Here is a 26,117-nt window from a genome sequence, read left to right on the forward strand (position 1 = left end):
TGGACTTGTTGGGCCGAAGGGCCTGTTTCCACACTGTATGTAATCTAATCTCTCTTCTGTGAGAGTAAAACAACTCACCTCTTTGCTCTGACCCCTTCAACAAAACTTATAAAGAATCATACCTAAAGTTGTAAATATTTTTTCCTCGCTGCACAGATACTGATCTACTAATTGTTTCTAAGAACTTTGACTTATTCTTATTTTAGATGTAGTGTAACCCTTGGTTCTTAACTGTTTGATTGAAAACTTAATAAGAACTCACGATCCAAGAGTGTAAAACTAACTTAACAAAAAAAAATTAGATGCTACTTTCTCCCCACCCCCACCCTCCTCTCACTTATCTCTCCACCCTTCAGGCTCTCTGCCTGTATTCCTGATGAAGGGCTTTTGCCCGAAATGTCGATTTTACTGCTCCTCGGATGCTGCCTGAACTGCTGTGCTTTTCCAGCACCCCACTAATCCAGAAAAAAATTATAATCAGGAACACGTCATTTTCAAATACTTGAAGGTACAAGATTCCTTGTTTGTATTTTTTTCCCTATTTCTCCATAGGACACATTTATGTTGATTAGCAATACCCAATGTTCTTTAACATAGTCCCGCTTTCAGAGACCTCCATATTGTGGTTGAACTCTAACCAGGTTTTGAGCACATGAATTAGGCTGTGAAAGTGCAAGGCAGTCAAAGTAACTGTGCCTTTGCTATATAGAGCTTTACAGGCCCTTCATTTGTTTTGAAACTGGATTTGTTTAGAATAATCCCAATTTATTTTAATTGTAAGATTATGGTCCTACTAGTCTATGCCAAACGGGTTTCCTTAACCGATCTAGTCCCATTTGCCAGCACTTGGCCCATATCCCTCTAAACCTCTACTATCCATGTACCTGTCCAGATGTCTTTTAAATGCTGTAATTATACCAACCTCCAGCACTTCCTCTGGCAGCTCATTCCATCCATGCACCTCCTTCTACGTGAAAAAGTTATCCCTTGGGTCCCTTTTAAATCTTTCCCCTCTCATCTTAAACCTATTCCTTCTAATCTTGGATTCCACTACCCTGGGAAAAAGACATAGAACATAGAACATAGAACATAGAACAATACAGCGCAGTACAGGCCCTTTGGCACTCGATGTTGCGCCGATCCAAGCCCACCTAACCTACACTAGCCCACTATCCTCCATAGGCCTATCCAATGCCCGCTTAAATGCCCATAAAGAGGGAGAGTCCACCACTGCTACTGGCAGAGCATTCCATGAACTCACGACTCGCTGAGTAAAGAACCTACCCCTAACATCTGTCCTATACCTACCACCCCTTAATTTAAAGCTATGCCCCCTTATAATAGCTGATGCTTTCAGCTTGCCGCAAAACCCCCTTATCCACATGACTTACTTGCTCCAATTCATTGTCTACAGCTGATCATTATGTAATATACTGATCTATTCCCGATTACTCAAAATAATAGTCAGCTTCTGAAATAATATCATAGCATAGAGTGAGAATTTCTAATACACAAATGTTATCAGCATAGTTAGTTATTCACTGCTCTGATATAAAGACAAGGGAAGGAAGGTCCTTGCTCTGTACCCAATGAGCCGATATCAGCCAGGGCAACATCCTGAGGTAACACAACTAGCCTTGGTACTTAGTGGCAACATCACAGGACAGTTCAATCAACCTGGGATCTCACTCCTGATTTTCACTGAGTAACCCTTGCAATAATGAATAAGTGCACACATCCGAAAAGAACTAGGATTAGCCTTTGCTCTGATATTTCCCAAAGCAATAGACTGTTGAACCCCAATGCTAAGGTTACAAATGATAATTTCCAACTTGGATGAGATACTGAAGAGTGGCCAGTGTCTGTATATTGGCAATATCCCAATAGAAACCTGTAAGAAGAGAGCAGGAAGCAAGGAATGTAAAATTTACAAGGAACTAGCAATATTCATTCACCTTACTTCTAGTAATATGACTGTCATTACATGTTAATTAACTGAGGTTTTCATATTCAATTCAGCAACACTGGACAACAGCAGAAAGCCAAAATTGTCCCTGAGTAAAGCCATCCAGCAATTCCTGCTAGAAAATACATATTTGTAGAATTAGGTTTGAACTGAATTGGACAGTGATGACTTTGTCTATTTACCTTAATCATGCCCCTCAACCTCAATAAGCCTCCAACATTCCAGGGAAAGAATTCAGCCTATTTAACCTGTCCTTAGAACTCAAACCTTACAACAAGTTATCAAGACTGGAAAAGTTTTCTGCATATATTCCAATTTAGTAAGGTTCTTCCAATAGCAGAGTGACCAGAACTGTACACAGTACTCCAAAGTGGCCTCACCAATGTCCTGTACAGTGCAACATGATAACCCTTTTAATCAATGGTCTGACCAATGAAGGCAAGCATGCCAAATTGTTTTCATGCTGTATGACTCTAACTTTGCATTTCTACAAATGATTACTTTTATATTATATTAATTTATTAACATTTATGCAACAAATAATGTTGGAGGTTTACATTCCACGAATATGCAGAGACATATTACTACCCCAAAAATAACCAATGAACCTGTATTATGGCCATGATTTTACACTGGTAGGTTTATGATAATATCAGTGTAAATTTGAACCAACTTATTTCCTGACCTTTGGTAAAACGTTACCATTGCTGTACTCTTGCATCCAAGTAAATCTGCATGAAGCCTCACTTGGCACATGGTCACAGGTCAGGCTTCAACCACTATCAAAAACAGCCTTGCCTGAAGCCATTAAGCGTGATGGGGAGGTGCTGGTATTGGGCTGAGGTGGACAAGGTCAGAAGTCACACGACACCAGGTTATAGTCCAACAGGTTTATTTGAAAGCGCAAATTTTCGGAGCTCAGTTCCCTCGTCAGGTGAAGTCAGAAATTCATCTGAAGAGGGAGCAGTGCTCTGAAAGCTTGTGATTTCAAATAAATCTGTTGGACTATAACCTGGTGTGTGTGCCTTCTGACTTTGAAGCAATTAAGTTGCGTCTCAGGACAGTAATACAATAACATTTCACTACTGCCCTTAACCAATGCAAGAGCCTGATCCACAATTTCCGCATCACCCACACACTGCAGACAGGAGAAACTTCATCCAATTGTTTAAAACATTGTAGAGGGCACAGGCATGTTATAGAAGCAAAGTAAATGTGGATTGACAATTCACATTTACAACAGGACTGGAAGGACAGAATACTCATTATATGACTAGAACACAAGCCTGGATCAGAAGGCCAAGTGTAACAAGACTTCTTACTCATCAAAGGTCTGTTTGAGGCCTGACACAGAAGACTGATCCAAAACTAATGCATAATAAGGATTAGTCTCATTATGCTAGAGTTTTATTACCTCATTGTCCAATGCTTCTGCAGCTCCAATTATGGCCAGGCTAGCTCTTGGACCACAGAAAACTGCACATTTCTTTAAACAGTGAATTGTGCTCCTAGCAAGACAAGGCATATTAGTATTCATTACCAGCAGAACCAAAACCAGCAGATGCTATTCACTTCAGCTATTTGAAACAGTAGCTTATTGGTCATGTTGCTGGACTAATAATACATTTATCAGTCCAGATTCCACAGTGATAAAACTTGGAGAATTCTTTTTCTATCGGAAACTAAAAATTTGGGATACATGATCAGGAAATCTAAGGAACCACATCCCCTCAGTTCTACTTGCAAGTTCAGCCCAGTTGTGAGATTTAATTGACAACAGTAACATAGAGGCAGAAACATAGACAGCTATGAAATCTTAGGTGGCACGTGACAGTTTAAGCAGAGGTATAGACTACATAGGTCAGAAGTCACATGACACCAGGTTATAGTCCAACAGGTTCATTTAATATCACAAACTTTCGGAGCTTCGTCAGGTAAAGTGAAGAGAAGCACCACAAGCACTGAATTTATCGGCAGACAGGTCAACCTCATTTGTATGATCTTTTGATTCTACTCCATTATTGCAAAAACATTTCAGCTTCAATCTTACAGAGTTTGCAAAAATATTCAACTTATTCCACAAAATACGTTCCACTTAATACAATTAAGGCAGATTGAATATTCACAAAATATATATCATGTCGGGTCTACAGCCCAAGAGTGAAAACAACTCAAATTAGAAATTACAAGAAGTGCAAAATTTGAAAAATTTCCTTCTGTACGCCACACTGCACCTTGACGTGCCTCTGATGTTCAATGCTCTGCTTTTATCCTACATTATGGAAGGCTAACAACATTCAGAGTTCTACAATTTCTAGCCCCTTGGTATACTGTGGCTGAAAAGTCAAAGCAGACAAACTACTTTCCTCATTGGACCTCTGCAGCTGCAGTCCCAAGCTTTAGAGCACCCAGAAATGTGCCAGTTTGCAATACTCAGTCAAAAACAACTCCTCGCACTGGAAGACTGGCGGGTTCTGAACAAACCAGAAAGCACCTTTCACCAGGCTGAATGGTCATCTCGTCTTGGTTTGTCTTTGGTGTGCACCCTTTGGAACAGCCTGTAGAGTACTGGGTCACAAAGCTGCTGAGCATGATTCACAGCAAAAAACTGTATTTCAATCTTCTTTGCAAACTCAACATTCCACAAGGAGGTGGCGAAAAGGTCTTTTCCACACAGATACCTCAAAGGCAACATGCAGAGAGCTGAGGGTTTTGTGCATGTAGGAAGGATCTGATTGCTGGAGCTTTTATCATCAACAGTCATTCATAAAAAGCACCCGATATCAAAATCAATGTCTGAGCTCTCAGTCAAACCTCATTGTGCATTGTGCATTTTTACAGGGCAATCTCCCATGAACAACTATTTTCAAAGTTTTGTCAATGATTTTCTCTCCAAGTCAGACGTGGTACCAAATATTTCCCAATGATTGTACAATGCTTGCTTCTAATCACATCTCCTCATGTCTATGGACCTTGTCTTGGTGATGGCGTAAAAGGGTTTCATTGGGATGGTACCAGAATTAAAAGAATATTCTTATAGGAAAGACTGGGTAAGCTGTGATTTCCTTAGCAGAAGAGAAGGCTGAGGGGTGACCTTTTGCTCTTCACAATAATGTAAAGGTTCTGTTGGGTACACAGAGAAAATATTGCCTCTGGTTGGTGAGTCCAAGACTGGAGCTTCTTAATATCAGACAAACTTTTGCCATTTTATTGCTGCTTATCTGATTAAGGACATGTGGCTTTTGTAATTTTAATACCAAATTCTGTATAAAGACAGCTTGTTTGCAGCATTAAGGAGAGTAGCCTGAGAGAGCTCTTAAGGGTAGGAGCTGGTGCTGCTACTCTGCTAATGGATTTAGAACCTTAGCTCAAGCCTGGCTTGTAGGTATCTATATTATAATATAACATTGACACCATTGGTAAATAAAGGCAATGATTTAAACTAAACTGTCCGAAGAGTCTCACATTCCAGACTACCGCAGAGTAGGATCCCCGGGACAAACCAAGAGAGACTTACAGGTCAAGTCCATCAGGGATTCCCGAAGTCATCTCAAATAGGTATTTCAACAGAGCTAGCAGGACTGAAGGATATATTTGCGGTTCAGAATGACATGAAATTTTGGGCTGACGATATTTTGGCTGTGTCATTTTCCTTGCATTCCATGGAGAGTTTCTGTCCATCATCCTGGTCCTTGAGCTCTCCACAATCTGAAGGAATGCCCAGCAATAAAGGAAGAAGGTTAATGTCTCCCTCTACTCTGCCAGGGTTAGTGCTACCGTTTTCTCTTTACTACGTCACACTCAATCTGTCTCTGCTACTGTAGCCACCCACCAACAAGGCTCATTTTGTACTGCTCTCACTCCTGTCTGAAACACCTTCTCTCTCCCCCGCTCTTACCTACCCCAATCCCTGTCCACCACTAACCCTGCAAGCCCACTGTGCTGCCTACTCACTCACTAAGACACCTCGCCACATTTCCTCTGTCTGCACCAGAACCAACAGCTGTACCAGCCATTTTCATCTCAATCAATCCCTCCCATTGGGGCATTCATAAGAAAACAGCCTAAGGGGCTGGATGATCAATTCCAAATCCCCAGACTGATATCAGAGGCTGCCTCTGACCTAAAATTCTAGGAGGAAGTGGGTACTGCAGATACTGGAGATTAGAGTCAAGATTAGAGTGGTGCTGTAAAAGCACAGCTGGGCATCTGAGAAGCAGGAAAGTCGAGGTTTCGAGCAAAAAGCCCTTCATCCAGAATAAAATGCTGGGAGCCCCTGACTTACATGTGTCTCACTTGACTTCCCCTGAAGTCTGCTCTTTTTAGACTTTGAGATGTGGTTAGAAGCACATGTAATGTGTTTGCTCTGGGAGTTGCGGGCACATAATGTAGTTGTGAGGTTGATGTGGCACACTGTTGCAGAGTGAGGTGACCATCCCTTTAACTAATGAATGCTGGTAACTGGTTGGCTTTGTGGCTGAGCTGAAGTGCAAGTTAACACAGCAGCACTGTCAGCCTTACAGCTCTGGCTGGGGGGCAAAATGCAAAAGGGCAAGGCAAGGCAAAGAAAGGCAGGGATACTGCCAGCATCCAATGGCACAAGCTAAGTAAGTGAGCACTAAGACAGCAAGCAAACAGCTCCAGTCCATGAGCTTGGTGCCTCTTCTTGCATGCAATGTTTCCTTGCAGCAGGATTGCAATGAAAGTGTGATCCTGAGGGAATGATCCAACTGAAAGACAGTAAAGCACTGTATGTGAATCAGAAATGTTCCATGTTGGTCCAGAGAGGTGGGCACGTGTGCAATGTTAGTGTCTATGGATGTGGGCTGCATGCAGCCAGTGCCCATCAAGCATGCCTTGAAATGTTGATACCAACTGTCCAAGAGGGTGGTCTGGAGGAGCAAGCAGCAAGCTCGAGTTGTTTGACAACCGCTTAGACTTTCATGTTGGAAATTCTTTGCATCTTTCCAGTGGGGGGTAATCAGAAACTGCATGTTAATGAGGTGAGACTAGATCACAACGAGGGGGATAATGATCAATAATCCCCACTAAAGCCTTTTGCCACTCAAAAGCATGGGTCTTGTCCCAACATCCGGAACTCCATTGGAAAATGCAATCTTCCTGACTTTTTAATAAGATTCTCCCAAATTTCCTGCTGTCCATATCGTCAAGGCCTGTGAAGCTTTTGCCCTTAAAGGAGGTGGTGTTTCCATGTGTTCATATACTTGTTCATTCCAGACAGGGAGAGGTTGCAGGTTGAGAGGTGCTGGTGAAGCTGTCTTGGTGCTGTACAATTAGTAGATGGCACACACTGTTGGCATTGTGCAACAGTGGGAGAGGCAATAAATATTTGAGAAGGTGGATGGGGTGTCAATGAAATAATCTGCTTTGTCCTCGATTATATTGAGACTTCTGAGTGTTTTTGGAATCCAAGCAAGTAAAAAGTATTCTATCACACTCCAGACCTGTGTAGCTTAGATGGCTAGCAGGATGTTAATGGTAACGGATTTAATTACATTAATGTGACTCAATTTCAAGTAGATGTCTCTATTTATGAGGCTCAAATGTTATCTTTCACTTATCAGCCCCTATTTCAATGTCCTGATCATACAAGTAAGGACAGCTTGAATATCTCAGTAATTGCAATGGAGCTGAGCACTATCCTATCATCAAGCCTCATTCCTGATGAAGGGCTTATGCCTAAAATGCCGATTCTCCTGCTCCTTGGATGCTGCCTGTCCTGCTGTACCTTTGGTAGCGGATCAGTGCTGGGTCTATATTAAAAATTATTTCTATTCATAATTTAATCTGAATGGCATCAAATTGAGACAGAGACTCAATACAAAAGAACAGGTGGCTAGGAACTTTTCATAATCACAATAATGGACATAGAATTAGCAGATTTTAAGAAGATTTGTAGCTCAGGTTTAGGTTCTGGATGTAGGTTTGCTCGCTGAACTGGAAAGTTCTTTTTCAGACGTTTTGTCACCCTACTAGGTAACATCTTCAGTGGGCCTCTGGGCGAAGCACTGCTGATAATTCCTGTTTTCTAGTTATATGTTTGGGTTTTTTGGGGGTTGGTGATGTCATTTCCTGTTCTTTTTCTCAGGGCATGGTAGATGAGGTCTAACTCAATGTGTTTGTTGATAGAGTTGTGGTTGGAATGCCATGCTTCTAGGAATTCTCGTGCATGTCTCTGTTTGGCTTGTCCTAGGATGGATGTTTTGTCCCAATCGAAGTGATGGCCTTCCTTATCTGTATGTAAGAATACTGGTGAGAAAGGGTCATGTCGTTTTGGGGCTAGTTGATGTTCATGTATCCTGGTGACTAGTTTTCTGGCTGTTTGTCCAATGTAATGTTTGTTACAGTTCTTGCACGGTATTTTATAGATGATATGAGTTTTGCTTGTTGTCTGTATAGGGTCTTTCAAGTCCATTAGCTGGTGTTTTAGTGTGTTGGTGGGTTTGTGGGCTACCATGATGCCAAGGGGTCTGAGTAATCTGGCAGTCATTTCCGAGATGTCTTTGATGTAGGGAAGAGTGGCTAGGGTTTTTGGACGTGTTTTGTCTGCTTGTTTGAGTTTGTTGCTGAGAAATTGGCAGACTGTCTTCATCGGGTACCCATTCTTTTTGAATATACGGTATAGGTGATATTCCTCTGCTCTGCGGAAATGACCATGATGTCAAGGGGTCTATGTAGTCTGCCTAAATGAATTTTTAAAAATTAGCCAAATTGGAGGCAAGCTGGCTGTGAACAAGCTTCCCAGCTGATTTCTCCCATGTGTGAAAAGAGAACCCTTGACATCAGTTCTGGATGAATTGCATTTGTACTTTGAAAGTATGACTGAAAGGATATCATCAAGGTTGTGAGTAAGCTGCATCTACAAAGCTTCAAAGACAACTGGGTATGGTTAGCAATTTGACCATATATGTCACTACATTGGAGAAACAGCATAAGAACATGAACAGGATCAGGAGAAGGCAATTCTGTGCCTCAAGTCTATTCTGTCATTTAATATGATCATGCATGATCCCATCAGAGTCTCAAATCCACTTTCCTGCCCACTCACCACAATCCCTCAGGCAGCTGACGAAGGAGTGGCGCTCCGAAAGCTAGTACTTCCAAATAAACCTGTTGGACTATAACCTGGTGTTGTGTGATTTTTTTTAAAAAAATATTTGTATTGAGAACTTTTTCGTTACAAAATTATAAAATTGCAACAATATAACAATTTAAAATTATGGCGACAATTACAATAAACTAACTACTACTGTACTCTACAAGACAAATCAAACCACACTCACTACAAAGCTCTCAATAAATAAATAAATAAGTCCAGTCAGTGCAACCACACCGAGGCTCCCAACCTTTGGGAGCATTAATTATTACACCTGTATTTATTTGGGATTGTTCCTACCAGGGCACAAGGCTCACTAAACCTAACCATCATGGCTAAACAAATGCCCCAAATAAAATGGCAGACAAGTCTGCCTCCAGGTAATTCAAAAAGGACTGCCATGTCTTATTAAAAAAGTTCCATTTTATGGTGCACTATTTTTGTGAGGAAATACAAAGGGATATGTTCCATAATTAACTTGTGCCATCCCAACAGGTCCGGAGGGTTCTCAGACACCCAGTTCATCAAAATATTCTTCCTCGCACAGTAAGCGAAAATGTTAAATAGCTTTTTTCCCATGTGTGTCTAAGGAAGATAAATTCGGTAGACCCAAGAGCAGAGAGACTACCTTAACTTCTGTCTACCTTAACTTCTGTCCCCAGGACCCTCTCTATTACTCCTGCCACAATGCTCCAGTACCTAAAATTCTTGTGGCATGACCACAAACAATGAGTGAGGGTACCGATGCTTATTGTGCACTCGGGACACATTGGAGGTGCTCCTTTTTTGAATTTTGCAAGACGATCTGGTGCCAAATGAACCCTATGAAGAATATTCAACTGCAGAGTGTGTGTTCTGTTACAGATCGAGATCTTTCTCGCATTCTCCCAAATGTCCTCCCATACCTCTGAAGGAATCTCCACTCGCAACTCTTGCTCCCAGACCTTACATAGTCATTCAATGTTGCTCAAGGCACCACACCCTAGTAGATAGTAAAGAGTACTAAATGAGAGAGTACTTGTGGCATGAAGCACTCTCCTCTCAGTGTTGGACCTATAGGGGTTGGTCAAAAGTGTAGTCTTTCTTTGGATGAAGTCCCTAACCTGAAAGTAACATGGAAGATCTCTGCTGGGCAATCCATACTTGCAGCTCATTTGGTCGAAGGGCATTGTGACCTCCCCCTCAAACAGATCTCCCAAACAGGAGACTGCCCTCATTCCCCGTAGTTTAAATCCAGGATCCATTATCCCTGGCCGGAATCCCAGCGTACCAACTATAGGGCTAAGAAAGGAGCTATTAGCTAAACTGCCCTCGTTCTGTTGCATTGCTCTCCAGGCTTTGACCATATTAATAATGATTGGATTCCAACAGTATTCCACAACTGTCCTCATCTTATCCACTAACAACAGATAGTAAGGTGGCACTTTGCCTGGGAGGCCTCAGAATCCAACCATATTGATCTCAGGCACTCACAAGCCCAGTCGCTCATGAAGGACAAAAGGGAGCTTAGTTGGTATCTCTTAATATCGGAAAGTTTACACCCCAACCCTTGGGGTAACCGCAATTGGCCAGCTTAATGTGGGGCCACCTGTGATGCCAAATAAAAAAACTAAACCAACCAGTGAGCCTCCACAACATTTGCCTGGGAAACATCAGAGGGAGCATTCACATAGGATATAACAGGCGAGGAAGGACATTCATTTTGATAAGGACTACTCAAACTAACCAGGAAATTGGAAGGTTGTGTGATTTTTAAATTTGTCCTACCTTTGTGCCAGTTCTATATCCAAATGGCTAGCTCTCCCTGTATTCCATGTGATCTAACCTTGCGAACCAGTTTCCCATGAGAAACCCTTGTCAAATGCCTTACTGAAATCCATATAGATCACATTTACCACCCTGCCCTCATCAATCATTTGTTACTTCTCCAAAAAACGTAATCAAGTTAGTGAGACTTGATTTCCCACACACAAAGCCATGTTAACTATCCCTTATCAGTCCTATCCAAATACACATAATTCCTGTCCTTCAGGATTCCCTCCAACAACTTACCCATCACTGATGTCAAGCTCACCAGTCTATAGTTCCCTGGCTTTTCCTTACCACCTTTCTTAAACACTGGCAACATGTTAGCCAATCTCCAGTCTTCTGGCACCTCACCTGTGACTATCGATGATCCAAACATCTCAGTAAGGAGCTCAGCAATCAATTCCGTAGCTTCCCACAGTGTTCTGGGGTACACCTGATCAGGTCTTGAGGATTTATCCACTTTTACATGTTTAAGACATCCAGCACCTTCTTCTCTGTGATATGGATATTTTTCAAGATATCACCATCTATTTCCCCACATTCTATATTTTCAGTGTCCTTCTCGACAGTAAACACTGATGCAAAATATTCATTTGGTATCACCCCCATCTCCTGCAGTTCCACACATAGGCTGCCTTGCTGATCTTTGAGGGGCCCTATTGTCTCCCTTGTTATCCTTTTGTCCTTAGTCTATTTACAAAAATTCTTTGGATTCTCCTTAACCCTATTTGCCAAAGCTATCTATGTCCTCGCTTTGCCCTCCTGATTCCCCTCTAAAATATACTCCTACTGCCTTTATACTCTAAGGAATCACTCGATCTCTGTTTTCTATAACACCTGACACATGCTTATCCACCTCCAATCAACTTTGAAAGTTCTTGCCTAATACCATCAAAATTGGCCTTCCTCCAATTTAGAACTTCAACTTTTAGATCTGGTCTAACCTTTTCCATCACTATTTTAAAACAAATAGAATTATGGTTGCTGGCCCCAAAGTGCTCCCCCACTGACCTAAGTCACCTGCCCTGCCTTATTTCCCAAGAGTAGGTCAAGTTTTGCACCTTCTCTAGTAGGTACATCCACATACTGAATCAGAAAATTTTCCCGAACACACTTAACAAATTCCTGTCCATCTAAACCCTTAACAGTCTGTGTTAATATCCCCTAGCATAACCACCCTATTATTCTTAAAGATGAATGGGTGGCACAGTGGCTCAGTGGTTAGCACTGCTGCCTCACAGCACCAGGGTCCTGGGTTCAATTCCTGTCTGTGTGGAGTTTGCACATTCTCCCCGTGTCTGCGTGGGTTTCCTCCAGGTGCTCTGGTTTCCTCCCACAATCCAAAGATGTGCAGGTTAGGTGAATTGGCCATGCTAAATTGCCCACAGTGTTAAGTGCATTAGTCAGGGGTAAATATAGATATAGGGTAGGGAAATGGGTCAGGGTGGGTCCCTCTTCGGAGGAGCAGTGTGGACTTGTTGGGCCGAAGGGCCTGTTTCCACACTGTAGCTAATATCATGAATCTAATATCATGACTGAGATCTCCTTACAAATCTGTTTCTCAACTTCCTGCTGACAACTGGGGGTTCTGTAAAGTTAAAAATCACACAACACCAGGTTATAGTCCAACAGGTTTAAGTGGAAGCACACTAGCTTTCAGAGTGACGCTCCTTCATCAGGTGCTATAGTACTACCCCAATAAAGTGATCATCCATTTTTTATTTCTCAGTTCCATCTTGATTTTATTTAACACTGAACTTATAGTTGTGTTTATTAAGAAACTTGATTGATATTGTTTAAATAGAAGGCATTTAATTGGTCATTGGAAAAAAAAGTATTGTTATTTTATTTTGTGATCAATGTTCATCCGAATTATTCGTTCTCCTACACACTCCTCTGAGATCCATACATAGCTCACAAAGCCTCCTGTGCAAAGACCTCAACCAGTACCACGCAGAAGCCACAAAAGACAATGTGGTTCAAAATCATTGCTAGTGACTGTCAAACCAGCAGAGATAACTCTGTAACATGTGATAGCAAGCCCATATTTACATTCCCTGTCTCTAAAATCTGCAATTATTCCTCACACCAGCATCCCTACATCTCATCGTTTTATTCTGTCAGTCTCCCTGCCTCGTGCCCACTTTTGCTTGGCATTTTACACGCGTCCTTTCTCTGATGCGTTTTCTCCAGAAACTGAAGTTTAACTGCAGCCCGCGCACTTGCAAATCTGCAAGTTTAAAACAAAACAGACTTGAAACAATCACTCGGCTCTTGGGGAGGGCAGCGCTGCCGACCGCTCACAATTCTCCAGAAGCCGGCTGAGAATTGGAAGTTCGCTGAGCTGGACACACAGCTCAGACACACAGCATTCAATGAAAAAAAGTTGCCCTCGCCAGGGGGTTAAACGCTTCTGCCTCCGACCTACCCTGCCACCAGCGGCTCCCCATCCAATTGCTGCCCCCCAGGACAGGCCGGCAGTCCCATCGAGCAAAATGAGCCTTAACTCCACCCGCATCGAAACTGAAACAACCGCAGCATCTTACTCCTCACACAGTTTCCAGGAAACACTACGAGGACTTGCTTTATAGGAAATCACGTGGCTCACAGGGCAGAGACTGGGGAGGGATCATCGAAGCGCTCGCCTCCCACAGGTGACTGACTCACACTCTGGTGACAAGTTTCTGCTTACCTTGTGAAATTCAGGTGCCTGCAACCTTCCCAACCTCACAAGCCATTTGCTCTCAACAGTCGCCGAGAAGAAGTGGCCACCATACCGGGGCAGAGCGTCATGCTGGGGAGGCAACCAAACACAAAAAAAAACATGTCACACTTTCCTTCGTCGTCCCGAGTCTGTGCTGGGATGTTGTGGCCAGCATTTAATCTGAAAATGTGTTGCTGGAAAAGCGCAGCAGGTCGGGCAGCATCCAAGGAGCAGGAGAATCGACGTTTCGGGCATGAGTCCTGAAGAGTCCAGGAATCCTGAAGAAGGGCTCATGCCTGAAACGTCGATTCTCTTGCTCCTTGGATGCTGCCTGACCTGCTGCACTTTTCCAGCAACACATTTTCAGCTCTGATCTGCAGTCCTCACTTTCTCCCAGCATTTAATCTTCAATGTAACCGTTTTGCTCGATTTACTTTCCTCCTGGTGTGGTAGTTCATGTGTACAGTATTATCTTAAAGTAATAGTGGGACATGCTGGAAATATAGTACTCGGGTTAGGCAGTGCTTTTGCAAATGGAAAGAGAGAGAGAGGGAGCTTTTCAGGAATGCCGCTTTTCATCAGAACTTTCATGCTACTATCTCACTGAGACTGATGGAAAAGTTATCTACTTAGCGTCATTTCCCTGCACTATCTCTCTCTCTGCCTGTTCATTTCTCTCTTCAGGGATTGATCTCAATTCCTTTTTGAAAGTTATTATTGAGTCAGCTCCTGCTATCCCTTCCTAATGTCTACTGCAGCTTAGAAACTCTCAAGCTGCATTTCGGTGTCTCTGGTTCTTTTGCCAATTTCCTCAATTTTGGTTCCTCTGATTGTCAGCATTTTCACAAATGGTACAATTTCCTCCTTCATTACAATATCAATGCCCCACCCCCCCCCCCCCCCCCCACCACCAATTTTGAATACCTGTGCCCAATCTCCCTTCACCTTCCACTGCACCAAAGAATACCATCCCAGTTTGTCCTGGCTGTCCATGTGACTGAAGTCCTATTACCATCCCATTCCCCTGTTTCTCCTCTCGGGTCTTGACATCTTCCTTAAAAATTGATGCCCCCAAAATTGGCACAGGGCTCCAGCAATGCTTTCATATAGGTTTATGATAGCCTCCCTCATTTTTTCATGTCAACCATCCTTTTCTGTAATTAAATGAATCAGTTCACATCCCACACTGTTAAATTTTATCTGTCCCATTTCAACACTCTATCCTCCTGAAGCATGTTTCAATCCTCTTCGATATTTATTTTCCAAGTTTCGTGTCACTGGTAAACTTTGAAATGATGGCTGTCCTACCCAGGGCAAGATAATTTATACATATTAAAAAGCACAGTGATTACAAGCAGTGCCCCTGGATACACTACTGTAGGTATTCAAGATCATATGAAATAGGAACAGCAGTGGGCTATTTGGCCTCTCGAGCTGACTCTGCCATTCAATACAATCTTAGCTCATCTGACATTCCTCACATCCACCTTCCTGAGTTTTATCCAGAACACTTAATCCCACCTCCTGATCAAAAACCTACCTCCCAGAATTAAACACACAGAAGAACTCTGGCCCACAGCTCTCTGTGGCAAGGAATCAAAAGATTCACAACCCTCTGGAAAATGAAATTCCATCTTATCTCAGTCTTAAATTTGGAATTCCTAATTCTGAGACTGTGCTCTCTCATCCCAAACTCTCCCATGAGAGGAAACATCCCCTCAGTATTTACTCTGTCAAGCCTTTAATACCAATGAGGAGACTCCCAACCTGCTTAGTTTTTACTTATAACATATCTTCCAACCAGGATTCATCCTCGTCAACCTTCTCTGAACTGCCTCCAATGAAACAATATCTTGTCTTGAAGATGGGGACCAAAACTGCTCACAATACTCCAGACGTGATCTCATTATGACCTTGAACAACTGTAGTAAGACTTTCCTACTTTTATACTCCAAACATCTTGAAATAAGAGCCAACAATCCATTAGCCTTCCTGATTACCTGCTGTAACTCTGTGCTCACTTTCTGTGTTTCATGTCCAAGTCCCTTTCTGTCACAGTTTTCTGCAGCAATTTTCTATTTAAATAATACTGTTCTTTTGTTTTCCTTCTAAAATGAACGCCTTCACTTTTTATCACATTATACTACATTTGCCAACTTACTTAACCTATCAATATCTCTCTGTAAACTGTTTGTGTCCAACTTGCAATCTGCCTTTCCACCTACTTTTGTGTCATCTGCAAATTTGGCTACAGTAGATTCACTTTGTTCCTTCCAGATATTAATATATATTGTAAACCCCACTGGTCACTGGCTGCCAACTGGGAAAAAAGAACCCTTAGCCCCACTTGCTAATTCTTGAGCACAAGCCAATTCTCAATCCATGCCAACATACTACCTCCAACACTGTGGGCTCTTAGCTTATGACCTAACCTTTTGTGAGGTACCTTGCTGAATGTCTTCTGGAAGTCCAAATACATCTGCTGGTTCCCCTCTATCCACTCTGTCTGAGATTTGCTGGAGAAACTCTAATAAAATTGTCGGACACAGTTCCCCCTACATGTAGGAATGCTGACTCTGGTTGATTGAATTTTGATTTTCCAAATGTGCTGATGTTACTTCCTTAATAATTGATTCCCACATTTATCCAACAATAGATATTAGGCTAATCAGTTAATTAGCTGCTTTTTGCCTTCCTCCCTTTTTGAATAAAGGTATCACATTGGCAATTTTCCTATCCTCTGCTACTTCTTCAGAATCTTTGGATTTTTTGAAAAATATTCCTATTTCTTATGGTCTCATGATCTTTTGGAAGGCCACCATTACTTTCTACTTATGTTGCTGCCTGCTGTTGTGTTGATGAACCAGATTGAATTTTATAAAGCAGACTGGATTTCACTCCTCCATTCAGAAGAAGCATTTTGTCTCCTTTTGCAACATTTCTCCCAAGTGATCCCTTGTGGGTTTAGGAATGTATGATGACAGGAATCAGACGGCATAGCTTATATCCTTCTCTCACAAAAAGTACAAATTTGAGGTATAAATTCCAGAAATCCACCAATATAAAATTTAACTAACTCTCAGGGTAAGTTCCAACACATCTAATTGTACAAGTCAGTGCTTAAAATGCCTCTCACTACTTACTATTCCCTGGAATATTTTTCCATGTATTGCCGACTTATGGTCATACCAGCCCAGACCTTGCTATTGTATGGATGTGCATCTAAATATTATCTTTCCATAATGTATCATTCTAAATCCAATATTCCTATCACTTATCACATTAACATGTTCAAAGGTTTGACCACCAAACATTGTCTTTCAACTTAATAAATGTGCATTCATTTACCATATTATGGTTTATTCAACATGGAAATAAAATGGTTTACTTCAACAAAATATTTTCTGAGTTATTGGCAAGAAAGAGGAACAGACATCTTAAAAGAGCATTTGGTCTAAATCCATTTGTGTTCTGGACAGAGGTTCAAACCTTTTAATGGCCTACATTTTGCCACTAGAATGAGGGTGAGGCCATCTGTATTCAATGTTATTAAGAAATAAACTGAACAGCAATATTTGGTGTCTGCACATGCACAGTTATACATGGGAGTCAGGACCCTTCTCCTCCATGAGTTTTAACACACTGGCACCTGGTCAATAGTCTCAGCAAATCAGATACATGAAGACATGAAGCTATGGTATTTTACACAATAGGTAACTAATGAACGTGCCAGGAAAGGTTGCAGCTTTCCAATCAAACGTAAGTGATTTTTAACAATATGTGATCAGAGGAACAGGAATAGACCATTCAGCCCATTTAGTCTGCTCCCCCTATCCAACTGGATTATGGCTGACCATCTACATCAATGTCACTTTCCCCACTATCCCTATATCCATTAATGCTTTCAGTCTCCTGAAATCTATCAATTACTGTCTTAAATGTACTCAATAATTAATCTTCCACAGTTCAGAGAAAAGAATTCCAAAGATTCATTGCCGCTAAGTAAAGGAATTCCTCCTCAACTCATCCCTTAAACAGGCTACCCGTTTTTCTAGTTGACTCTTATTTGCCTTCTGAGCAATTAGGGATGGGCAATAAATGCTGGCCTAGCCAGTGAGAGCTTCATCTTTTGAATGCATAGAAAACAATGTCCTGAGATTATGTCCCTTCATTGTAGACTCACCAGCCAGGGGAAACATGTCATCTACATCCATCAGGTACAAATTTTTAAGTTTAGATGACATCACCCTTTATTCTTTCAAACTCTAGGAAATACATACTAAATCTGCTCAATTTCTTCTCACAACATACTTCCACCATCCCAGAGACTAATCTGTTTGCACTCCCGCTATGGCAAGTGTATCCCTCCTCACAGATAACTGGACCAAATCTGTACACAATACTCCAAATGAAGTCTCAGAAAGACTCTATACAACTGCCGCAAGACATCTTCACTTCTGTACTCAAAAATCCCTTGTGATGATGGCAGCAACCTATTAGTTTTCCAAGTTACTCACTGCATGTGAATGAACTGCATCATGAACAAGGACACGAAGGTCCTTTTGACACCCGCACTTACCACCATATCAGCATTTAGAAAATATTCTGCATTTTTCTGGATTTTCTTTCTAATGAAGTGAATAACTTCACCCTTATTCATATAACATTAATTTTGCAATGCTCTAGACCATTCTCGTATCTTGTCAAAGTCCTCGTGAATGTCCCTGTATCCTCCTCACAAATTATGTTCCCTCCCACTTTTGGTACCATCAGCAAATTTGGAAATATTACATTTCATCCCATATCCAAATAATTTCTATGCGTTGTGAATATCTGTGAACTTTGTACCCCATGAGTAACACCCTGCTATCTTGAGAATGAGCTATTTATTCTCACTCTTTGCTTTCGTTCTGCCAAACAATTCTTAATTCATGCTGGTATATTATCTTCAATGCCATGCTCTCTTATTGTACTCAGTGACCTCCTCTGTGGGATCTGATAAAAAGCTTTCTGAACCTCCAAATAATACATCCACTTGTTCTCCTTTATCAATAGTTCCATTAACATCCTCAAAAACTCTAACACACTTATCAAATATGACTTCCTCTTCATAAATTCATGTTGATTCTGATGAATTTTACTATTCTTTTCTAAATGTGTATCTTTAGGATATGAGCATTGTTAAAGTGGCCAGAATTTTTCACATATCCCTAACTGTCCATCAGAAGGTGTGGGTGAGCTGCCTTCTTGAATTACTGTAGTCCTTGTGCTGTAGATTCTTCCATAATATTGTAAAGGATTGAGCTCCACAATTTTGTTTCAGTTACAGTGAAAGAACAGGGACATAGTTAGTGGAGGAATACTTTCTTCTTATGTGGATGATTGCAGCTCCAATTTCACTCAAGGTGCCAAATATCACTTCCAAGCCATAGCAACCTGTTTTATAGTAATACCAAATAAATTTTCTGCTACTGAAAATTAAACAAATGAGGACTCTCCATCCTTTATATCTTAATTATTGTTAGAGTTATTTTAGAAAGTAATATTAGTGAGCATTTTCAAACTTATTTCTATCTCTCTTTTATTTATCACTGTTAATTCCATTTTCCTTCACTTCTGTTTATTTCATTTTCTTCACATGATTTTACATTGAATTAAACATTCTAACTTACAACTTCTGGTTAGGATTCTACAGTTATACATTCTGCAATCTGCTTGAAGACGATTGTTGCTCCAGATGCTCTTTCTACAATGATTATACACCACCTAAATGGTGCATAACAGAACTTTTATTACTTTCAGTTCCAGTTAAAAGTCCAAAACCATCTTTGGGCAACTGTACGTGTAATGAACATTGTTACGATTGTAGTAAAAACAGTCTCTCAGTATTACACTTATCATCTGATTCTAAGACCTGAAACTTTCATGGAGTATAAAATGGGTTAAAAAATGACAAAAACAGACCTAAACTGGCTGCTATGAGTACCTGACCAGGTTGAGCCATACTCACAAAGCTAATAGTAAAGTGGATCAGTCTGAGCCAAAATTAACATTATTATTAAAAGACATTGAAATTCAGCTCAAATTCTCCTATATTTAAACATCTTCCTGGAAGTTACATGATGAGCTGACTGGTCATAAGCACAATGATGAGTGAGTTCAAGAATATACAAGTGAACCTTCATCAACAGTTGCTTCTGAGCAGCAGGGTAGGAAGAAAGAGAAGTTGACTTGTATTGAAGAACTATGGGGCTTTTTTCACTGGAGGCATATAAGGTTGAGGGGCGACCTTAAAGATGTTTATAAAATAATGAGGGGTATAGATAGGGTGACGAAGTGAGAGGAGAGAGATTTAAGAAAGACAAGCGGACCAAATGTTCTACACATAGGGTGGTTTGCGTGTGGAATGAACTTCCCGAGGAAGTGGTGGATGTGGGCACAATTATGTTTAAAAGACATTTGAATAAATACATGAATAGGAGAGGTTTGGAGGGATATGAACCGGGAGCAGGCAGGTGGGAGTAGTTTGGGATTATGTTTGGAATGGACTGATTGGACCAAAAGATCTGTTTCTGTGCTGTATGACTCTATGTCTCTATAACTGGGAGATATTCTATCTGTCTCCCTCTTTCAAGCTCATTCTCAAAAGTTGATGCAATAATTGCAAGGAAAAAGCAAGTTGAGACCACAACTTTGCATGAAGAACTCAGGATTAATCCAGTTTTGCCATGCCTGAGGAAACAGGACAACAATCATTGGAATTCAGGTTTCACTCAAACACTTGAAAACAACTTAAATTGCAACTGTGTGCACCTTTCTGTCTGTACAGCCACTTTCCTCCTCACACATCTTTTGAAACGTATTACCTGTGTTGTGTTTGATTTCACAGTTTCCTATTTCATTTTAGGATTAACAGATAATAAAACCCCACTCTCTTTGATCCAAGAAAACTTTCGGATTAGTACTCTGTCATTTTTGGTCTGGTTAGCTAAGTTTAATTCAAGTATGATAGGTCCATGACCAAAAGAAATCTAAACGTTTGTTGCAACTGACTGAGAGGGGGTTAGAAAGAGGGGAGTTGCTCACCCCTCCTCACCTGGTCACAGCAACATTAAGCACTAACTGTTCATCATCTGACCTCAAAATCCAGACCAACGTTCTTCAAACATTTAGAGCTTATAAAGAATGATGAGGCATAATATATATTAGATCATCAAGTAGTTTACACAGCAACATATATTGATGTACAGTAGGTGGCAATCACAAGATTAAATTTGAGTTCATATTCAACATGGGACTGTTTCTATTTAAGCTTCCTCAGCAAATTCACTTGTCCCTCATTCCCCTTAATGTCATGTCATTTAGGTTCATTGCATAAAAAACCTCAATCCCCACAACCTTTCTCTTCCCTTTATTCTCAGTGCGAGCTTACTGATTTTATACACTGCTCCGAGTAATTTAGGGTGTACTTGCTCAACAAGTTCAGCATTAAAGTCATATGTGTAGTGGAATTACAGAGCTAAGGCCAGCCAGAGTAGGGCGTCCTTGTCCAGACAGGCTCCTTCTGCTTTGCTCCAGTGTCAGGAGAGATGATAAGTCAGGATTCCACAATGTTTTGTGCATTGGTGTGAAGTGAAAGAAGCACAACGGTAGTCTAGAACCATACGTGGTGTAAGTTTGAAGAATCGCAATGAATATTAAATCAGCCAACAATCAGTGCATGAAGATTTCAGACCATAGGCTGATTCCCCTAGCAGGAAGATCCAGTGAAAATCCACATCTTTTAGATAATGCGCCTTAAATCAGGAGCTTTTGACCCATAATTTTGCAGCAGTACCCTCACAATCTCCAGTCCTCCAGGTGAAATATTATACAATCTCACGTGACATTTACAGCACAGAAAGAGGTAATTTGGTCCAGTAGGTCAATGCTCATGCCTCTTCCCAGCCTTTTTCATACAGTCTCGCCAATGTATTGCTGTCAGATATATTTTATGTAGTTTCCAATATCGCCACAGCACATATGGTAAATCTGATTTCCAAAAGGACGTCATTGACAGCAAAGTGTTCTAACTGTACCTTCTTCTGGCAGTTCACTGCACACACGAAACACTTTCCATATAAAAAAAGTTTCCCCTGAAGTCCTTCTTAAATCTTTCTCCACTCACCTTATAAATATGCCCCCTAGTTTTGAACTCACCCATCCTAGGGAAAAGACTGTTGCTATTCACCTTATCTATGCCCTTCATGACTTTATAAACTTCTAGAAGGTCACCCCTCAACCTGTGACACTCCAGTCGATCCCGACTTTCCTTATAGCTCAAACATTCCATTCCCGGCAACATTCTGGCAAATCTTTTCTGAACCCGCTGCAATTTAATAATATCCTTGCTGTAACAGGGCAACCAGAACTGCACACAGTATTCCAGGAGAGGCGTTCCACAATGTCTTGTAAAACCTCAACATGATGCCCCAGCTGCTGTACTCAAAGGTCTGATCAATAAAGGCAAGTATGCTAAACACCTTCTTAACCACAATGTCTACCTGCAGTACAAATTTCAAAGAACTACATACCTGAACCCCTAGGTTTCTTTGGTCCAGGACTATACCATTAATTGTATAAGTCCTGCATTTAAATTCACAGCTGCCCTGTTGGAATTTGAAGTGCAAACTCCAGATTATCAATCTGGATTACAAATCCTGTGACATATTCACTATGTTTCCTTACCTTATAACTCAGTGACAAAACCTTGTTATATAGATGACACCCACATACATTCCTCTGAAACTGAACTCTAGGTCATGGATTCTGGATTAGTGGTGCTGGAAGAGCACAACAGTTCAGGCAGCATCCAAGGTGCAGCTTTTGCCCAAAACGTCGATTTCGCTGCTCCTTGGATGCTGCCTGAACTGCTGTGCTCTTCCAGCACCACTAATCCAGAATCTGGTTTCCAGCATCTGCAGTCATTGTTTTTACCTCTAAGTCATGGATGACTATTTCTCCAAAGCATAGGAGAAAATAGGCCTTTTACTAAATAGCTGGACAATGAAAGCTCTCGTCCACCCAGCTGCCAGAGCATAGCATCTCTCCATGTTGATTAGAAATCAATGCTAGAAAATGGGAATCACTTCCCTATCTTGAGAGTCTCCTTTCAATGAAGGCAGGCAGAGATATCGAGCTTCATCTTCACGCCCAAATGTGTCAGTTCAGGCTTTGTCTGATTGAGGGAGAGAGTATTTGAGAACCGGGATCTCAATCCCAAGACTAGGGTCCTGTTTTACCAGGTAGCAGTGATCCCTACACTGCACACCTGTACTATTCGGAGACTTGGAGAGCCTACCCAGGCACAGCAGCATTATAGACATCCACCAATGATGCCTTCAGAAGATCCTTTGAATCTAATGGATGGAAAGCTGGTCTAGCAGGGGTGTGCCCTCACAAGCCAACTTGTCCAATGTTGAAGTCTTAATAATAGATTGTTAAAGCAACTGTTATATTTGGAAATCTGTCCGAGAGTGTGAGAAACACTTTAGGATATTCTTGAAGAGGTGTAACATGCCTCAAGGACTCATGGATTGGGCCTGACCTAAACTGGACTCAATTGGGAAGGAACCAAACACATGGAGAGACATCAAGTATTTACAGAGTCAAAGACATCAGAGGGAGCACACTAACTTCTAGACAATCCACCTTTCCCCGCCCTACTTGTGGAAGAGCCTGTAGGGGCAAATTACTGCCGATGCTGAAAGCTGTGCAAAAAACAATAAATGCTGGATGGAGATCATAGCGGGTCAGGCAGCATCCATGGTGACAGAGAGCGAGCTAAGGATTCTAATCTAAGAAAAGTCTGCCTCCTCCACATTTTACGTCTGATGAGTCATCCTCTTTCGAAACGTTAGTTTGCTCTCTCTCCATGTTTCTGGCGGGAGCTTGCACTGACTCTCCCAAAGGGAAGAAACGTCTCCTGGACCCCTAGGTGACTAAGAAGGATCGTTCATCGTTAATGATTAAACACTCTATTCTATTTTGCACTACCTCTTCCAGGCCATATGGCTAAGCAAGGATTCTTCAATCGGATTCGGGGCCGTTTGCCCTGATCCTGAATGCTCTGTCAGCGGCTAACAACAGACGGATTTCTCATGAGCTCCGATGTCCTGTGCTACACCAATTCTATGTCGCAAAGGCGCGAAGGAAGTCTGAGGTGGCGCCCGACGTGGCGTCTTCTATCAATGTAGCAGCAGCACATCCTCCTGGAACAGCATCAACCTCGCTGCCTTAAACTTTGAGCTGGCCTCACGGTAGAATCTCACCGTTAACAAAGACAAGTTGTCAAAAACACAGAAATGATTCTCCGAAATCTTAGTAACTAGTTTTGAGGAGAAGTGAAACTGAAACTAATTACTACAATACAATTCATTGTGGCGTTAGCTAAATAAGAATTATTCCAAAAAAAACACGACATGCCACCAGAATTCAGGTCTTGCTGTGGTACCGTTGAATTTTACAGGTGACAGTCCCATGACCCCTTTTCACTATGTAACAGCCCCAGGTCATGGGGAATCCCGGCAAATAAAATTCTTCCCAAGTTTCCTTAATATCAAACACCTCACCACCACTTTAAGGTTATGACTCCAGGTTCCATACCTTCCCAAAGGAAGATTCCAGTGTGTCCCTTTGTCTCCAAAACTCCGTGCTATTTTCCTATCTAGTCAAGTTCAAAACCGGTGCATTCCTTGCTACTGCTCGCTATTAATTGAAAATGGATTTGAAAATGTTCCGGCGATTTTTTTTTTTACAAAACTTTGGCCATGTCAAAGGCGTGATGTGAACCGGAGTAATTCCCGTGGAGTGCACAGAATCGCTTTCACTTTCTGCAAATAGTTTCCGTTTTATTCTGGTTTTTTTTAGCCGAAGCTTTCGATTCGGAACTGACAGCTGAATTGGTCTCCATCAAGGCAAATCAAAGAATGATCGGAACCACAAGGGAGTTTGAAAGTCAACTCTCAATCCACACTCTGTCTTGTCTTTCTCCTTCTCACTCTCATTCTGTCTTTTGAGAGCTCCCTAGGTAGATCTCCTGTAATTCGACATTGTGCCAATGTTGTTTGTCTGAACGTATAACTTCACCATTGTTCACTCGAAGTCAACTTCTCTTCATGGGACTTTGAGTTCGAACATTTGCAAACCTCCTACTCCCACCCCCCCCCCCCCCCCCCCGCCCACACACACACACACACGCATGTAAAGGTTCACATATCCACCCACATACACACGCACAAACATACACATCCACACTCAAACATCCTGACACCTGTAAACACCTCCCCCCCCACACACACACTCAGACACTTACACACCCACACACAAACACCCTCAAACCCGCCCACCCCATACACGCACACCTACATACACACGCACAATTAAACATCCTCACACTCACCCACCCCAGACACACACACACTTCAGCAGTAAGCTGCCTCACAACACCAGGGTCCCAGGTTCGATTCCAGCCTCGGGCGACTGTCAGTGTGGAGTTTACACATTCTCGCCCCTGTGTCTGCATGAGTTGGGTTTCCTGCTACAGGTTAGGTAAATAGGCCGTGCTAAGTTGCCCACAGGTTAGTGCATTAGTCAGAGGGAAATAGGTCTGGGTGGGTTACTCTTCGGAGGGTCGGTGTGGACTGGTTGGGACGAAGGGCCTTTTTCCACACTATAGGGAATCTCATCTAATCACACACACACACATATAGACCCACAGCCATACACATTTACCCAGACACGTACACCCGATGCAACCCTGACGAAGGGCCTCTGCTTTTTCTCCACAGATCTGCTGGGTTTGTTTCAGATTTCCCGCATCCACAGTCCGTTGGACCGTATCATCCACTTTAGAAGCAGTTTGGTTTGTCTTCAGAGAATTGGAAAAATCATTTCAAAACCTAAACGACAACTGCAGAATATACTACACAAAATGCCATCTGAAGGTGAATGTGGTTGATACACCCATAGACCATCAAGGATGGACAGCACTCTCCAACTGGACCCCAGTGACCGACACACGGAATGTGTTAAGACTCTGGATTGTATATATATATATATTGAAAGTGAGTGTGTTGAGAGTGTCAAAGTGTAACAGAAACTTATGCAAATCACGGAGCGACTTGAGACCAATTAAATCACCTTCCGTTGCTGCAAAAGATATCCGTTGTTGTAACACATTTCAAGATGATGGGGCGGTGAAAGCTCCCAATCAAGGCTTTCCTGTCCTTTTCGAAATGATGAACATTGATTCCTCAATGGGCTCGGAAATTAGAGGCTGGACTGATATAAAAAATGGAAGTTCTTCAAAAGTAATGTTGGTCCAAATGCTGAGATATTGGTGCATTGAACCCTGGTCACCCCAAAGCTGTTATTGCGGATATTTACAAAGCAATCACTGTCTCAATTCTCAATAGTTGTTTGACATGCAGAAAGCTGACAAGGAACTGGTGGCTCAGCAGTTAGCACTGCTGTCTCACTAC

General features: G+C 41.8%; 1 protein-coding gene across 1 annotated transcript in view; it reads right to left on the reverse strand.

Moving 5' to 3' along the window:
- The window catches only part of nlrc5 (NLR family, CARD domain containing 5), a 149,408-nt gene extending 135,978 nt beyond the window's left edge, over positions 1 to 13,430 (reverse strand). Inside the window, exon 1 of the mRNA XM_072547504.1 lies at positions 13,321 to 13,430. Within this exon, the coding sequence (XP_072403605.1) occupies positions 13,321 to 13,379 (59 nt within the window). The 5' untranslated portion in view covers positions 13,380 to 13,430. The remainder of the gene's footprint in view (positions 1 to 13,320) is intronic.
- Positions 13,431 to 26,117: the final 12,687 nt, after the last annotated feature.

Source organism: Chiloscyllium punctatum, chromosome 26 (genome assembly GCF_047496795.1).
Source record: "Chiloscyllium punctatum isolate Juve2018m chromosome 26, sChiPun1.3, whole genome shotgun sequence".
In the NCBI taxonomy this organism is placed as follows: domain Eukaryota; kingdom Metazoa; phylum Chordata; class Chondrichthyes; order Orectolobiformes; family Hemiscylliidae; genus Chiloscyllium; species Chiloscyllium punctatum.